Source organism: Phascolarctos cinereus, unplaced genomic scaffold (genome assembly GCF_003287225.1).
Source record: "Phascolarctos cinereus isolate Bilbo 61053 unplaced genomic scaffold, phaCin_HiC Scaffold_2;HRSCAF=192, whole genome shotgun sequence".
Classification (NCBI taxonomy): domain Eukaryota; kingdom Metazoa; phylum Chordata; class Mammalia; order Diprotodontia; family Phascolarctidae; genus Phascolarctos; species Phascolarctos cinereus.
Window position 1 is genome coordinate 76,725,922 of NW_027555625.1, and position 14,223 is coordinate 76,740,144.

Genomic DNA, 14,223 nt, shown 5'->3' on the forward strand with positions numbered 1-14,223 from the left:
GATTGTTAAATACATTTTATCACTTATTTTTACTTTATTTCATTACCTTTAAAGAAAAAAAGTGATAATCAAGGCAAATATCTATTTCCCAATATTTGGCATTACTGTCAGATTATTATGTTGAAGTAATTTTGACTGTAATTTCCTATTTGTTAAAACAGCCAATTTCATTTTTCCTGATGATGTTTGTTGATCAGTGCTTTCTGATTCTTTTGGAAATATTTGTGGAATTAATCATGAGGCTTCTGAATCCACAGACCTTTCATTTCTTTTCTTTTTTAAACCTGAGCCATACTTTCCAATATATCTTTCATTATCACCTTTTGTGCCCACATTTGCCCTGAAGTCACTGTTTATCAAAACATATTTATGGAACATTGTTCAAGTTCTTTGTAACATTTTTCTATCTCTTCAACATCTAAAATAAACAGACATCTCGAAGCCCTGTAATATAAAATGGGTTTCTAGAGTTGAATTCATGTTGCTAGGTTCAAAATGAAATTAATTCTAACACTTCCTTTGCCTCTTCAAGGAGAACCTGAGAACAATCCTTCTATTTATATGAAACATTGTTTTGTGTTTTGGATCAGTTTATGATGGGACTATCAATGATGTGGCTCAATTCTTTCAGAAATAAGTGAACTCACTGTCCCCTGGACAAATATCTCACATGTAAAAGATCAACAGTTAATATTTATAGGTGGTCTAAAAACTGATTCTTAGCACCCTTCTCCCACTCTGCCCTTTTGCATCATTCTACAATTAATACTCAAGCTACACATGACTAAGGACGATTTTATATTTTTTTATGTTTAATGGGTTTTCATGGGCAAATAATTTTATCATTTAGTGACAAATCAACTAGTGAGGAGTCTCTTGATTCTTACGTGATGTGTAAAGAGTTCAAGAGACATAATTTCAGGGCAGTTAATCATTGTAAGCTTCTCTAGCTGGGTGGGGTCTCCCATCTAGGATCAAAAAGCATGTACCTGGGGCGGAGCCAAGATGGCGGAGTGAAAGTAGTGACTTGCTTAAGCTCTCCCCTAAACCTCTCCAAATACTCATAAAAAATGGCTCTAAACAAATTCTGAAGCAGCAGAACCCACAAAAAAGACAGAGTGAAACAAATTTCCAGCCCAAGACAACCTGGATGATTGATCAGAAAGGTGTATCGTGCCGGGCTGGGAGCGCAGCTCAGCGTGGGAGCGCCGGCGGCAGTGAACCTGGAGCAGGCCTCAGAAGACTGAATATCGGGCAGCTGTGGAGGTTTCCAGACTCCTCAACCCACTAATGCCAAAGACAACTTAGAAGGTCAGTGGGAAAAGTGTGTTTCTGTTGGTGCTGAGAAAGGAAGGCGGGGTCTCAGCTTCATTCCCCAAGAGCATGGCCCTGGGGGGCGCAGCTGCTTCCTGAGCTTCCAGCCCACAGACTGAGGGGGAATCCAGTGGCTGATCAGAGAGGGATTGCAGGGATCTCTTTGCTACTGCAGAGGCAGGAATCTCTTGCTTTGCCCGTGTTTGGATCTGGGTCACAGTTCTGGGTGGCGGTGCTGGGGTGAGGAGGAACACTGGTGTGGTGGAGCTTGTGGTGGCTGTGGAGAGGAACCCCTCCTCACAGTTACAGGACAGAAAGGAATACTTGTGGGCACAGGCCAGGAAAGGAGTAAACACCTCGCCCCTTATCATACCACCTTGCAAGAACTGAAAATTTACAGGTCCCTACAAGTATCTCTGAAAACAGCTGTACAAACCCCTGAAGCTTGGGACAGTACATTCTCCACATTGGAAGCAGACTCTTACCTTAACAAAGAGTTTAAAACTCAAGTAATTGGCTGGGATCATGAGCAAGCAGTGCAAAAAGAGTCAGACTATATTATCTTACTTTGGTGACAAAGAAGATCAAAATATACAACCAGAAGAAGACAACAAAGTCAAAGCTCCTACTCCAAAGCCTCCAAGAAAAATATGAATCATCCCAGGCCTTGGAAGAGCTCAAAAGGGATTTGAGAAGCAAGTAAGGGAAGTAGAGGAAAAAGGGAAGAGAAATGAGAGTGATGCAAGAAAATCATGAAAAACAAGTCAACAGCTTGCTAAAGGAGACCCAAAAAAATACTGAAGAAATAACACCTTAAAAAATAGCCTAACCCAAATGGCAAAAGAGGTCCAAAAAGCCAATGAGGAGAAAAATGCCCTAAAAAGAAAAATTGGCCAAATGGAAAAGGAAGTCCAAAAATTACTGAAGAAAATACTTCCTTAAAAATTAGAATAGAGCAATTGGAAACTAGTGACTTTATGAGAAATCAAGACACTGTAAAACAAATCCAAAAGAATGAAAAATTAGAAAACAATGTGAAATATCTCATTGGAAAAACAACTGACCTGGAAAATAGATCCAGGAGAGAGAATTTAAAAATTATTGGACTATCTGAAAGCCATGATCAAAAAAAGAGCCTAGACATCATCTTTCAAGAAATTATCAAGGAAAACTGCCCTGATATAGTAGAACCAGAGGGCAAAATAGAAATTGAAAGAATCCACAGATCTCCTCCTGAAAGAGATCCCCAAAGGAAAACTCCTAGGAATATATAGCCAAATTCCAGAGTTCCCAGGTCAAGGAGAAAATATTACAAGCTGCCAGAAGGAAACAATTCAAGTACTGTGGAAACACAATCAGGATAACACAAGATTTAGCAGCTTCTACATTAAAGGACCACAGGGCATGGAATATAATATTCCAGAGGGCAAAGGAGATAGGATTACAACCAAGAATCACCTACCCAGCAAAACTGAGTATAATCCTTCAGGGGAAAAAATGGTCATTCAGTGAAATAGAGGACTTTCAAGCATTCCTGATGAAAAGACCAGAGCTGAATAGAAAATTTGACTTTCAAATACAGGACTCAAGTGGAACATAAAGAGGTACACAGGAAAGAGAAATCATAAGAGACTTATTAAGATTGAACTGTTTACATTCCTGCATGGAAAGATGATATTTATAACTCATGTGACCTTTGTCAGTATTAGGTCAGTTGGAGGAAAAAATTATATGTATGTATATAGATAGATAGATAGATAGATAGATAGAGGGCACAGGGTGAGTTGAAGATTAAGGGGTCATATCTGGAGAATAAAATTAAGGGATGAGGAAGGATTATACTCAGAGAAGAAAGGGAGAGGTAGAATGGGGTAAATTATCTCACAAAAAAAAACAGAAAAGAAAAGTCTCTTACAGTGGAGGGGAAGCAGGGGAAGGTGAGAGGGAATGAGTAAATCTTATTCTCATAGGATTTGGTTTAAGGAAAGAATAACATACACATTCAATTGGGTATGGAAGTTTGTCTTACCCTACAAGAAAATAGGGGGAGAAGGGGACAAGAGAGCAGGGGGATGATAGAGAGGAGGGCAGATTGGAAAAGGGTGTAATCAGAAGGAAATACTTCTGAGGAGGAACAGGGTCAAAAGAAAGAATAGAATAAATGGGAGGGCAGAATAGGATTAAGGGAAATAGAGTTAGTTTTTCACAACATGTCTACTATGGAAGTGTTTTGCATAACTGCATATGTACAACCTATATTGAGTTGCTTGCCTTTTCAATGAGGTGGGGGGGGAGGGAGGAAGAGAGAAAATTTGGAACCTAAAGTTTTAAAAACATGTTTACAAAAAAGGTTTCACATGCTATCAGGAAATAGGAAATACAGGAAATGGGGTACAGAAGTCTATCTTGCCCTACAGGAAAATAGAAGGGGAAGGGGATAAGAGAAGTGGGGAGAGAAAGAAAAGAGGACAGACTAGGGGAAGGAATATTCAGAATGCATGCCATCTTGGGGTGGGGGGAGGGTGAGACAGGGTGAAAATTTGAAACTCAAAAACTTGTGGAAATGAATGTTGAAAACTACAAATGAATAAATTTATATTAAAAAAAAAAAAAGCATGTACCCCAGGGGATTTAGGCAATCTCATTCATCAACAATGTGCTTCAGAGACTGAACAACATATAGGTTTCTGAAAAAAATCCTGGTCCTAATTCAGTAATTGGTTATTAATATAAGAGGGAGATAATCATTCCAGTCCCTTATTTGATTCTATTGAGAGACATAGTTCCCTCAACAAATCATTAATTGATAGGACAAACACTTCATCAACGGTTTTTAACTACGGGGCTTATGATGGGAAACAATGTAAGGAGGTAAAAGGGAGACAGACTGGCATATTGAGAAGATCAAAGGGCAGTCCTCTCTAATAAGCAAACCTTAAAGGTAAAAGGCAAATAGGGAAAAAGCCAATAGTAAAAAATTAAAATTGGTCCATTTAAAGGTCAGAAGTCTCATCTCATATAGCTATCTGGTTCTTAGGACACTATCTGATGCAGCCCTCTGGTCTGAGTGTAGTCTCAGCAGTTTCTAGCTGACTGACTTCTCTGGTTCAGGGCACTTATACAAATCCTCTTCTCTCCCCCCCCAAAAAAAATCTCCTACAAAATGGGTCTTAACACAATTTTAAATTTACTTTGCCAATATCCAGGTCAAATACTGAATGTTACCTCAAACTTTATATAACTTTTTAGACTAGAGAATTTACATTTTTAGGATAGCCAACGATCACGCTGATATACAACCCAATTTTTATACTTGGCATTATTTATTCTCCAATTAAGAGGATGAGACTCTGCTAAGGAACCAAGAACATGACACTTTTTATAAGAAGATGGACTCTAATGAATTCTCTCAAAAATTGCAGTAATTAACATTGTAACTAAAGATGTTGGAATGGAATATATAAATGTATAAATTAAGAACAGTACTTTTTAAATATCTGTTTATAATAAAATATTTTCAACTTCTAGCCTAGTAAACCTAGTAACCCTAGTAAAAGTGGATCTCTCTGGACCATACACCATTTTTCTTTTAAGATAACTAATTGTGCTAATCTTTTCATTAACACAGAAGAATTGAGACAGTTATGATATTAACCTCACTAAATAACAGAATTATATCCCGGTTTCACAAGTCTTTATATCATTTGCCTAATTATCCCCATACCATTGTGAGAAATTAAAAGACTTTATCTCATACAGGTATGTGTGCGCACATGCATGTGTGTGTAGTAACAGATAATAAGGCTAAATATCTATTTACTTAGTTGTTGAGAATATAGAAAGGACTAAAATTCTAAACCAAATAGCTCAAATCTTTTACCTGCATCTTACTTTAGTAACTCAGATGTAGTTCAGCATTAAACTAAAAGATCTACTTAGCTGAGTTTATACTGACCGCCTAACATGATTGTAGAAATTTGCCACAAAAGAAGTGGGACATAGCTGTCCCCTATCTTGATGTCAGTCCCAGGAATGAGTTGTACAGATAGCCAACTGCATTGAGCCAGACTTAAAGTCATCCAGGTGGGATATTTTCCATTCAAAAGGAAATATCATTCTGGGGAAATTGAGTCAGGGGACTCCCACATCAACCAATGCCAAAAGTTGTTCTCCCAACCCTTCCCATGAGAATTCCACCTGCATTTCACGGATATCAACCCCAGAGGGGTTGGCATCATGGATCATTGGCTTAATAGCACTCCTTGATGATCATACTTAGAGCCTTTTCAGAACTTGTTATTAGAGCATGCTCAAGACCTACATATTCTATTACAATAATTTATTTAACATATAAGTCATCTCATATTGTTGCTTCCCTAAAACTTCCCACTTCTGCTAATTTTTCTTTTAGGATGAGAAGATACTTTAACGATCTAATCCCATATATAAACACATAGCTACCAGTACACATGGTAAGTAGATACTTTTTCATCTCTAGGTTCAACATTAGACAAATGAATTTGCTTTAGGATGTTTAGTAACAAACAACAAAAGACTAGGGATGAGATGTGTAAATATAATATCAAATTACATACAGAGAATAGCTTATATGAAAAGCTGTCTTTAGCAAAACATGTTCCATTATTAATCATGTTCAAATGGACATAAAAACAGACTACTGTTCTTTAGAAGCCCTTTACAAAATAGGAACATCTTTGAGATGACATTTAACTAATTTGTTTGCATTTTGGGACATGCTGTATATATATTTTCTAATTCTACATTAAATAAACATAAGTAAAATCAGATTCCTATTAAGGTAACACAAGATAGTTCATAAGTTACTCTCCACTAAGATAACTGACTGTATTGAAGTCCTATTCCTTAAAAGAAAAAAAAAAGGTTCCTAACTTTAACCTCACAACTTAATAGACTTATATCTTTGTTTCACAAGCTTCTTAAACTTTTTCTAATTATATCCATATCATTCTGAAAGAATGAGATACTTCAGGAACTGAATCTTATACATATGACAAATTCAAGCACTAATTTAGCTCTTGCTTGCGCCATGGAACGACTACAAATTCAGATCAAAACAGTAAGATCTTCCCCATATACTTATTATAATTATTATATATTATAGCTTATCATAGCAATTCAGGTGCGTTAGTATTAATCTAATCATTTCTCTCATTTAAGTTGGTTCTGTGATCTACTCAATCAGCAGGTAGGCCACACTTGAAGCCTTTCCAGCATGGTAGAACCTGTGAAAGCTTGAGACAAAAAGGCTTTGAAACATTCAATGTGGGAAATCAGACAGTGAGAAGCTTCATTTATAGACTTGATTTAGTATGAATTCTCTAATTTTTAGTATGATTAATGCTTTTGCTGAAAACCTTATATTCAGGGTTTTTTCCCCCACTGAATTTTCTGATGCTTGACAAGTTACAAGTGATGGCAGAAAGTATTTCCACACTCACTACATTCATATGGTTTCTCTCCTATATGAATTCTGTAATAAGACAGCAATGACTTATCAGTGAAAGCTTTGCCACAGTCATCGCATTTATAGGGCTATTCTTTAGTATGGATTGTGTGGTGAGAAATAAGTGATGAGCTTCAAAAGAAGGCCTTCTCACACATGCTACATTGGTAGGGTTTCTCTCCAGTATGAATCTCTGATGTTGAATAAGGTGTGTATTCTGGTGAAAAGCCTTCCCACATGTATTATTTTCATAAGATTTCTCTTCAGTATGAATTCTGTGGTGTTGTGTAAGGTGAGTTTTATGATAAAAAGCCTTCCCACATTCATCACATTCATAAGGTTTCTCTCCAGTATGAATTCTTTTATGGTAAGCAAGAGAAGAGTTTCTATTAATAGCTTTACCATACTGATTACATTTATAGAGTTTCTCTCCAGTACACAACATTTGATGTCGAATAAGTCTTGTCCTCAGGGCAAATGCCTTTCCACAATTATTACACTCAAGGTTTTTCCCCAGTATGAATTTTCTGGTGTTTAGTAAGGTATGCATGTGTTCTGGTGAAAAGTCTTCCTATATGTATTATAATTCATAAGATTTCTCTCCAGTATGAATTCTCTGGTGTTGTGTAAGGTAAGTTTTATGATGAAATGCCTTCCCACATTCATTACATTCATAACGTTTCTCTCTAGTATGAATTCTCTTATGGTAAGCAAGAGAAGAGTTCCTATTAAAAGCTTTACCATATTGATTACATTTATAAGGTTTCTCTCCAGTATGCAACATTTGATGTCGAATAAGTCTTGTCCTCAGGGCAAATGCCTTTCCACAATTATTACACTCATAAGGTTTTTCTCCAGTATGAATTCTCTGGTGTTTAGTAAGGTATGTGTTCTGGTGAAAAGCCTTCCCACATATAGAAGGTTTCTCTCTAGTATGAATTCTCTGGTGTCGTGTAAGGTGAGTTTTACGACGAAATGCCTTCCCACATTCATCACATTCATAAGGTTTCTCTCCAGTATGAATTCTCTGGTGTCGTGTAAGGTGAGTTTTATTACGAAATGCCTTCTCACATGTATTACATTCATAAGGTTTCTCTCCAGTATGAATTCTTTTATGGTAAGCAAGAGAAGAGTTCCTATTAAAAGCTTTATCACATTGATTACATTTATAGGGTTTCTCTCCAGTATGCAACATTTGATGTTGATTAAGTCTTGTCTTCAGGGCAAATGCCTTTCCACAATCATTACACTCATAAGGTTTTTCTCCAGTATGAATTCTCTGGTGTTGAATAAGGGATGTATTCTGGTGAAAACCCTTCCCACATGTATTACATTCATAAGGTTTCTCTCCAGTATGAATTCTCTGGTGTTGTGTAAGGTGAGTTTTATTACGAAATGCCTTCCCACATTCATTACATTCATAAGGTTTTTCTCCAGTATGAATTCTCTTATGGTAAGCAAGAGAGGAGTTCCTATTAAAAGCTTTATCACATTGATTACATTTATAGGGTTTCTCTCCTGTATGCAACATTTGATGTCGAATAAGTCTCGCCTTCAGGGCAAATGCCTTTCCACAATCATTACACTCATAAGATTTTTCCCCAGCATGAATTCTCTGGTGTTGACTAAGGGATGTATTCTGGTGAAAAGCCTTCCCACATGTATTACATTCATAAGGTTTCTCTCCAGTATGAATTCTCTGGTGTTGTGTAAGGTGAGTTTTATTACGAAATGCCTTCTCACATGTATTACATTCATAAGGTTTCTCTCCAGTATGAATTCTATTATGGTAAGCCAGAGAAGAGTTCCTATTAAAAGCTTTATCACACTGATTACATTTATAGGGTTTCTCTCCAGTATGCAACATTTGATGTCGAATAAGTTTTGACTTCAGGATAAATGTCTTTCCACAATCATTACACTCATAAGGTTTTTCTCCAGTATGAATTCTCTGGTGTTGAATAAGGGATGTATTCTGGTGAAAAGCCTTCCCACATTTACTACATTCATAAGGTTTCTCTCCAGTATGAATTCTTTGGTGTTGAGTAAAGTGAATGTTATGATGAACAGTCTTCCCATGTTGATTACATTTGTAAAACTTCTGTCCAGTACAAATTCTGTAATGGTAAGCAAGATAGATGACATGTCACTTTAGGCTTTGCAACATTCATTACATCACAAGGTTGTATGCTAATATGTATGCAAAGCTGGGGAATATATTTGAATAATATCTTTTCCTTAGGTCTGAAATGCCATCTGAAGTAATCACACTCACACACACACACACACACACACGAATATGCAAAACACATATGTACACATACATACACACATATGTAAAATAATATAATATATAAGTAATTATTTTCCCATAAGGCCTATCAATAGTAAACCAAGGATTGAACTTGAAGCTTCTGGTATACCACTTTTCTTGGTGTGATTTTAACTTGCCTAGAATGTTTCTTCTTATGCTTCTCTAAAGTGCCATTACATTTCCAAACTTCTCCCAAATTGGAAATATGGGAACCATCCTTTGTGGATCTTCCTTGGGATGATTTTTCTATGGAAACGTCCAGGTTTTTAGTAGACTTCTTGGTTTTAGGCCTACTTTCCCAACCTGAAAGAAATAAAACCATAAATTACTGGCCCTCCCCTCAACCATGCTTTCTCTTTGCTATGAGAAAAGAAGCTGCCATGTAGTCATGTCTTTTGTCTCCATTAAGAAAAAGGGCTATTAAACATTAATTGGAAGAATGATGATGCTATAATATAGCTATACAATCATATATATAGATATGTACGCATACGCACACACATATATGTATGTATGAGATACATACACACACACACATACATATATAAAAGCTTTCACATTTTGCTGTCATTTGGTTTTCACAATAACCTTGTGAAGTAGGAAAGGGAAGCTAGTATATTTGCTAGATCAAGAGATTTAAGGTCAAGGCAATTGTGTCAAAATATGGGATCTAATAGAGGTTATAGGACCACATATTTAGAGCCAGAAGTAATCTTAAAATCTAGTCTGAACCCTTCATTTTACAGATGAGAAGACTGAAGCCCAGAAAGGTTATACACTTAAGGTCATACAGGCAAAGCAAAGATTTGAATTTAGGTCCTCTGACTCCCAAATCATCACTCTTTCCACTACACCATTTTTCTTTTCTATGAAATGAGAAGATACAATATCTCCCTAACTCTAAATTTAATTCTAACTCTTAACTAGAAGTAACAAAGAAAAGCTAATGGGAGACAACTTACAACTCAACCTAAAGGATGCATATTTTCACTCTGATGTCGAGTAAGTTGGGTGCTTTGACCCTTTTAAATATTATGACCAACTATTTAATGACAAAAAATTCAAAGAACCTCACATGATAATAGTTGTATGATTAGGATTTATTACTTGATTACAATGCGTAGTGTGGAGTTTTAGATCCCTTATAAGATACCCACAGTCTCCGCAGGGTCCATGGCCCACAGATTGGGAACCTGTACTTTAACACTTACAACTATACAAAATTAAAAGGTTTTCCTCACAAAATCACAAGAATGTTAGATGTGGAAGAGAAATAGAGATCAACTAGTCTAACCCATTCACTTTACAGATGAGGAAACTGAGGCCAAGAGAGCTGAAATGACTTGTTTACATTTTCATAAATAAGTATCAAAGGAAAGACTAAAACCTAAGTCTCTTTATTTTGATGTTCATTCTCATTTCAGCACGCCATGCTCCCTCCCCGCATGGAGTAAATTCGCCGAATATTTAAGCAATAACTAGGAAGAGAATGATATTGAGAGATTACTAAATTGGTTGTAGAAAGCTAGACAGGATTTTCCCTCTGTTTACTTTGACTACATTAATATATCCAGCAGTAGGGCCATTGTGATGGATGACTAGATTTGACCATGTCAAATATTGGCCTGTTAGTAAAACGTAAACTTTATCTCCCTTTGCTTATTATTCCAATCCCAGTCTTAAACATTTACTAAGTACACACCTTTAAGTCTAGAAAAAGTTCAGACCTTGGGTTTTACAAGTACTGAGACACAACCACATCATTAAACCTAGCTTATAAAGCAATTCTATCTTTGTAGATTTTTTTGTTGTTGTTTTTCCTTTTTGGTGAGGCAATTGGGGTTAAGTGATTTGCCCAGGACCACACAGCTGGTAGAGTCTGGATTTGAACTTAGGTCCTCCTGACTCCAAGGCTGGAACTCTATCCATTGTACCACCTAGCTGCTCCTCTGTAGATTTTTAAAAGGTTTTTTTTTAACCCTTTCCTACACTTCCTAGTTATACTGCTTTAAGACCGCCTAGCCTTCCCTATTTACCTACCCTCATTTGCTTACTATTTTATAGCTATTATAAAAGGATTCCTCTTCTCAATCTTCCCTTCATTATTCTGTTGATGTCAAATACAGAAGTTGTTATTTATTGATTGATCTCTTCTCCCCTTCCCCAGGCTCACATCTAGCACAATCAAGAAAACAATATACACAATGACCACAACAATGTAAATGAAGGAATAGCAAAAAAAGAAACTAAAAGCTTTATAATTATAATGACCAAACTTATCCCTAGAACTGGGAAAAACAATGCCTGACCTCTCCTCTTCACAGATATGGAGAGTAGAGACATGGAATATTACATATTGTGTCAGACACAATTTGATCTACCAGTTAAGTTTTGCTGAACTGCACGTTTCCCTCTTTCTTTTTTAATCTTGTTTATGAGGGATGGTTCACTGAGTAGGACAAGATAGCAGGGATATGTTCAGAAATGAGTATGTTATAAGAACAGAAGCTATCAATAAACATAAGATTTAAAATTTTTAAAAATTAGATAAACCTCCCAAACAAACCCACAAAGTACATTTCATGAAGTGTTCATCAAAAGTATCCAACAGCAAATTTATGTTCACACTATTTTCCATATTTGTACTTTCTTAACAGAAAATAAAGATGTGTGCTATAACTCTGACAGTATGTTAGCAATGTTGTCCATTCTATTTGACCTGAATTTTGTTGCCTTTACTTACATTGTAGTAATTGTGAATATTCCTTTGGTGCTATTTTCTTCAGTATGCATCACTCATACAGTTCTTCTAATGTGTCTTTAAATTATTCATATTTATTATTATTCCTTGTAGTACAATAACATTCTTTTGCCACTTCCCCAAACACTCACTGTTTCTAACTTTTTGTCATTACAAAAAAATGCTGCCACAACTATATTTGTACATGTATGCCTTTTATTGCTGTAATTAACTTCCTTGAGGAAATAATCCCAGCTGTAGGATCTCTGGGTAAAAAGGTATGAACTTAGTAACTGGTGCAATTTTTTTGAAACCCCTATAGCAATATAGAATAAAAGTAAGATAACAATTCTTACAGATAAGGTAATACTAAAGTCATCTAGACTTCTCTTCCTCATCATGCCCCAGGGACCTTTTCATCCTGCAAGATCTTATTTAAGCCTTGGAACTCATACCTCCTCTGGGCCCTTTACCTCTGGGGTTCCTTCTTCCCTCATACTGGAAGGTATGCTCTTCCAAGAATCTCCATTTAAGGAGGACCTCCAGGGCAGTCATTTCTTCATTTCCCAATGAGCATTTCTCTGGACTACCGCACCTCCCACTCCCCCTACTTCTTCAGCTTTCTTGTGTCATTTTCTCCCATTAGATAGTAAGTTTCTTAAGGACAGGGACTATCTTTTGGCCTTTCTTTTCATCCCCAGTATTTAGCACAGTGTCTGGTGCACAGCAGTACTTAATAAATGTTGATTGACTGACTGACTAAATGGAGAGTTCAGAAAAGTGTTTTACTGAGGTACAGATAAGACTTTTGTAAAGGATCTAATATCAGCTGCAGCTCTTTTCTTCAGGCTTGGGTAGCTTTGAAGAGCACTCACTGTTCAACATTTCAAACACATATCCCTCTTTCAAATCACTCACCTGTGCAGGTGATTTTGGGGATTTCTTTCTTGTGGATCCAAGGTGCTTTACCTTGTTCCAAATGGCAGATCAGATCTGGCTTGGAAACAGCAAGTCCTGCTCATTGGAACAGGAAAGGAGTACCAGTAAGTTTCAAAGACTGATAACAGAGGACCTCAAGCAGGAATGTATCATGCTCCTGGAAAGTGTGGGGGTGTGTCTTGAAGTGGATTTGGACTCACATTGAAAATACATTCATCTGATCCACTCTGCTAAGGGCATGGGAATTTTTTTGCATTGAAGAATTTACAATGAAACTTTAAGAGAGTCTTTGACCTAAGGAAATGAAAAATGGGGACTATATCACGTTAGGGGCAACAAAAGCAGGCCCGATCACATAAGGCAAAGATCTGGGGACAGGCAGCAGGGATCCTGTTACTGAAAAGAATTTGGAATCTCAGTCTTTGCAGCCAAACAACTGCATAAACACCTCACAGTGTTTACTAAGAAAGGAAACTATTGATGGGAAGATTTTGAGTCATGAAGGGGAGTAGTCCTTACCCAGGTAGACCAAATTCCTATAGTTCTCCAGCATCACATCCCTGTACAACTTCTTCTGGGATAAATCCAGGTGGTCCCACTCCTTCTGGGTGAAATCCACAGCCACATCACTAAATGTCAGTGATTCCTGAAACATGATATACATTCCTGCTTATCCAGGGACCATCCCCAGAGGGAGAGGGGATGTTAGTAAGAACTAAACAGGTGTTTCTTCCTAGAGTTTGGGCTTCTGAATATCACAAATCAAATATTTATTGAGTACCTACTTTGTGCTTCAGTTTATCCTGGATTTTGAAGAGTATAAAAATATAAAATCCTAGAAAAATGACACACTTAGATTGTACTTTTTGAATTACAAATATTTATTATCCCTATTTTACAAATGACAAAGTAACATGCCCTCAGTCAAAGATAATTAAATATCAGAGTTGGGACTAAAACTCAGGACTACTGGCTTTAAGTCCAGCTCTTTCCACCACACCCTGCCTCTTGCTTTATAGATCAACCTTATACATTCTCTCCCAGGCAATGCAACTCAGTTGTGCTCTTAAATTCCCAAGTGCACCAGAGTTTGTCAAGGAGAAAAGCAAGTGAAAGAATTTGAGATTAGAGAGCCAAAAGCTACCCACTACATAAACACTGTTTTGATCTCCCAAAGTTAATAATGCTCTCACCATCTCCCCAGAAAACTTTGTATTAGCTTGTCTGTGTACACATTATTTACCCAAAAATGACTGTAAGCTTCTTGGGAACAAAGATCATTTCCATTTGCCTTTAAGTCTTGTTGCCCTCAGCTGAACCCCTAAACCAGCTGGAGGAGAAAATATTTATATTCAGGGGAAAAAAAATCAGACACTACCACAAAAGTCTACAAAAGGTTCCTTCTCTATAATGCTTGTCCTGTAAGTGGAC

General features: G+C 36.8%; 1 protein-coding gene across 1 annotated transcript in view; it reads right to left on the bottom strand.

Moving 5' to 3' along the window:
• The window catches only part of LOC110193192 (uncharacterized), a 59,041-nt gene that overhangs the window by 38,463 nt on the left and 6,355 nt on the right, over nt 1-14,223 (bottom strand). The window contains exons 5-9 of the mRNA XM_078149137.1: nt 13,312-13,438; nt 12,772-12,867; nt 9,251-9,416; nt 7,383-8,916; nt 7,202-7,280 (exon numbers count right to left, since the gene is read on the bottom strand). Coding sequence (XP_078005263.1) covers nt 7,202-7,280; nt 7,383-8,916; nt 9,251-9,416; nt 12,772-12,867; nt 13,312-13,438 — 2,002 coding nt within the window. The remainder of the gene's footprint in view (nt 1-7,201; nt 7,281-7,382; nt 8,917-9,250; nt 9,417-12,771; nt 12,868-13,311; nt 13,439-14,223) is intronic.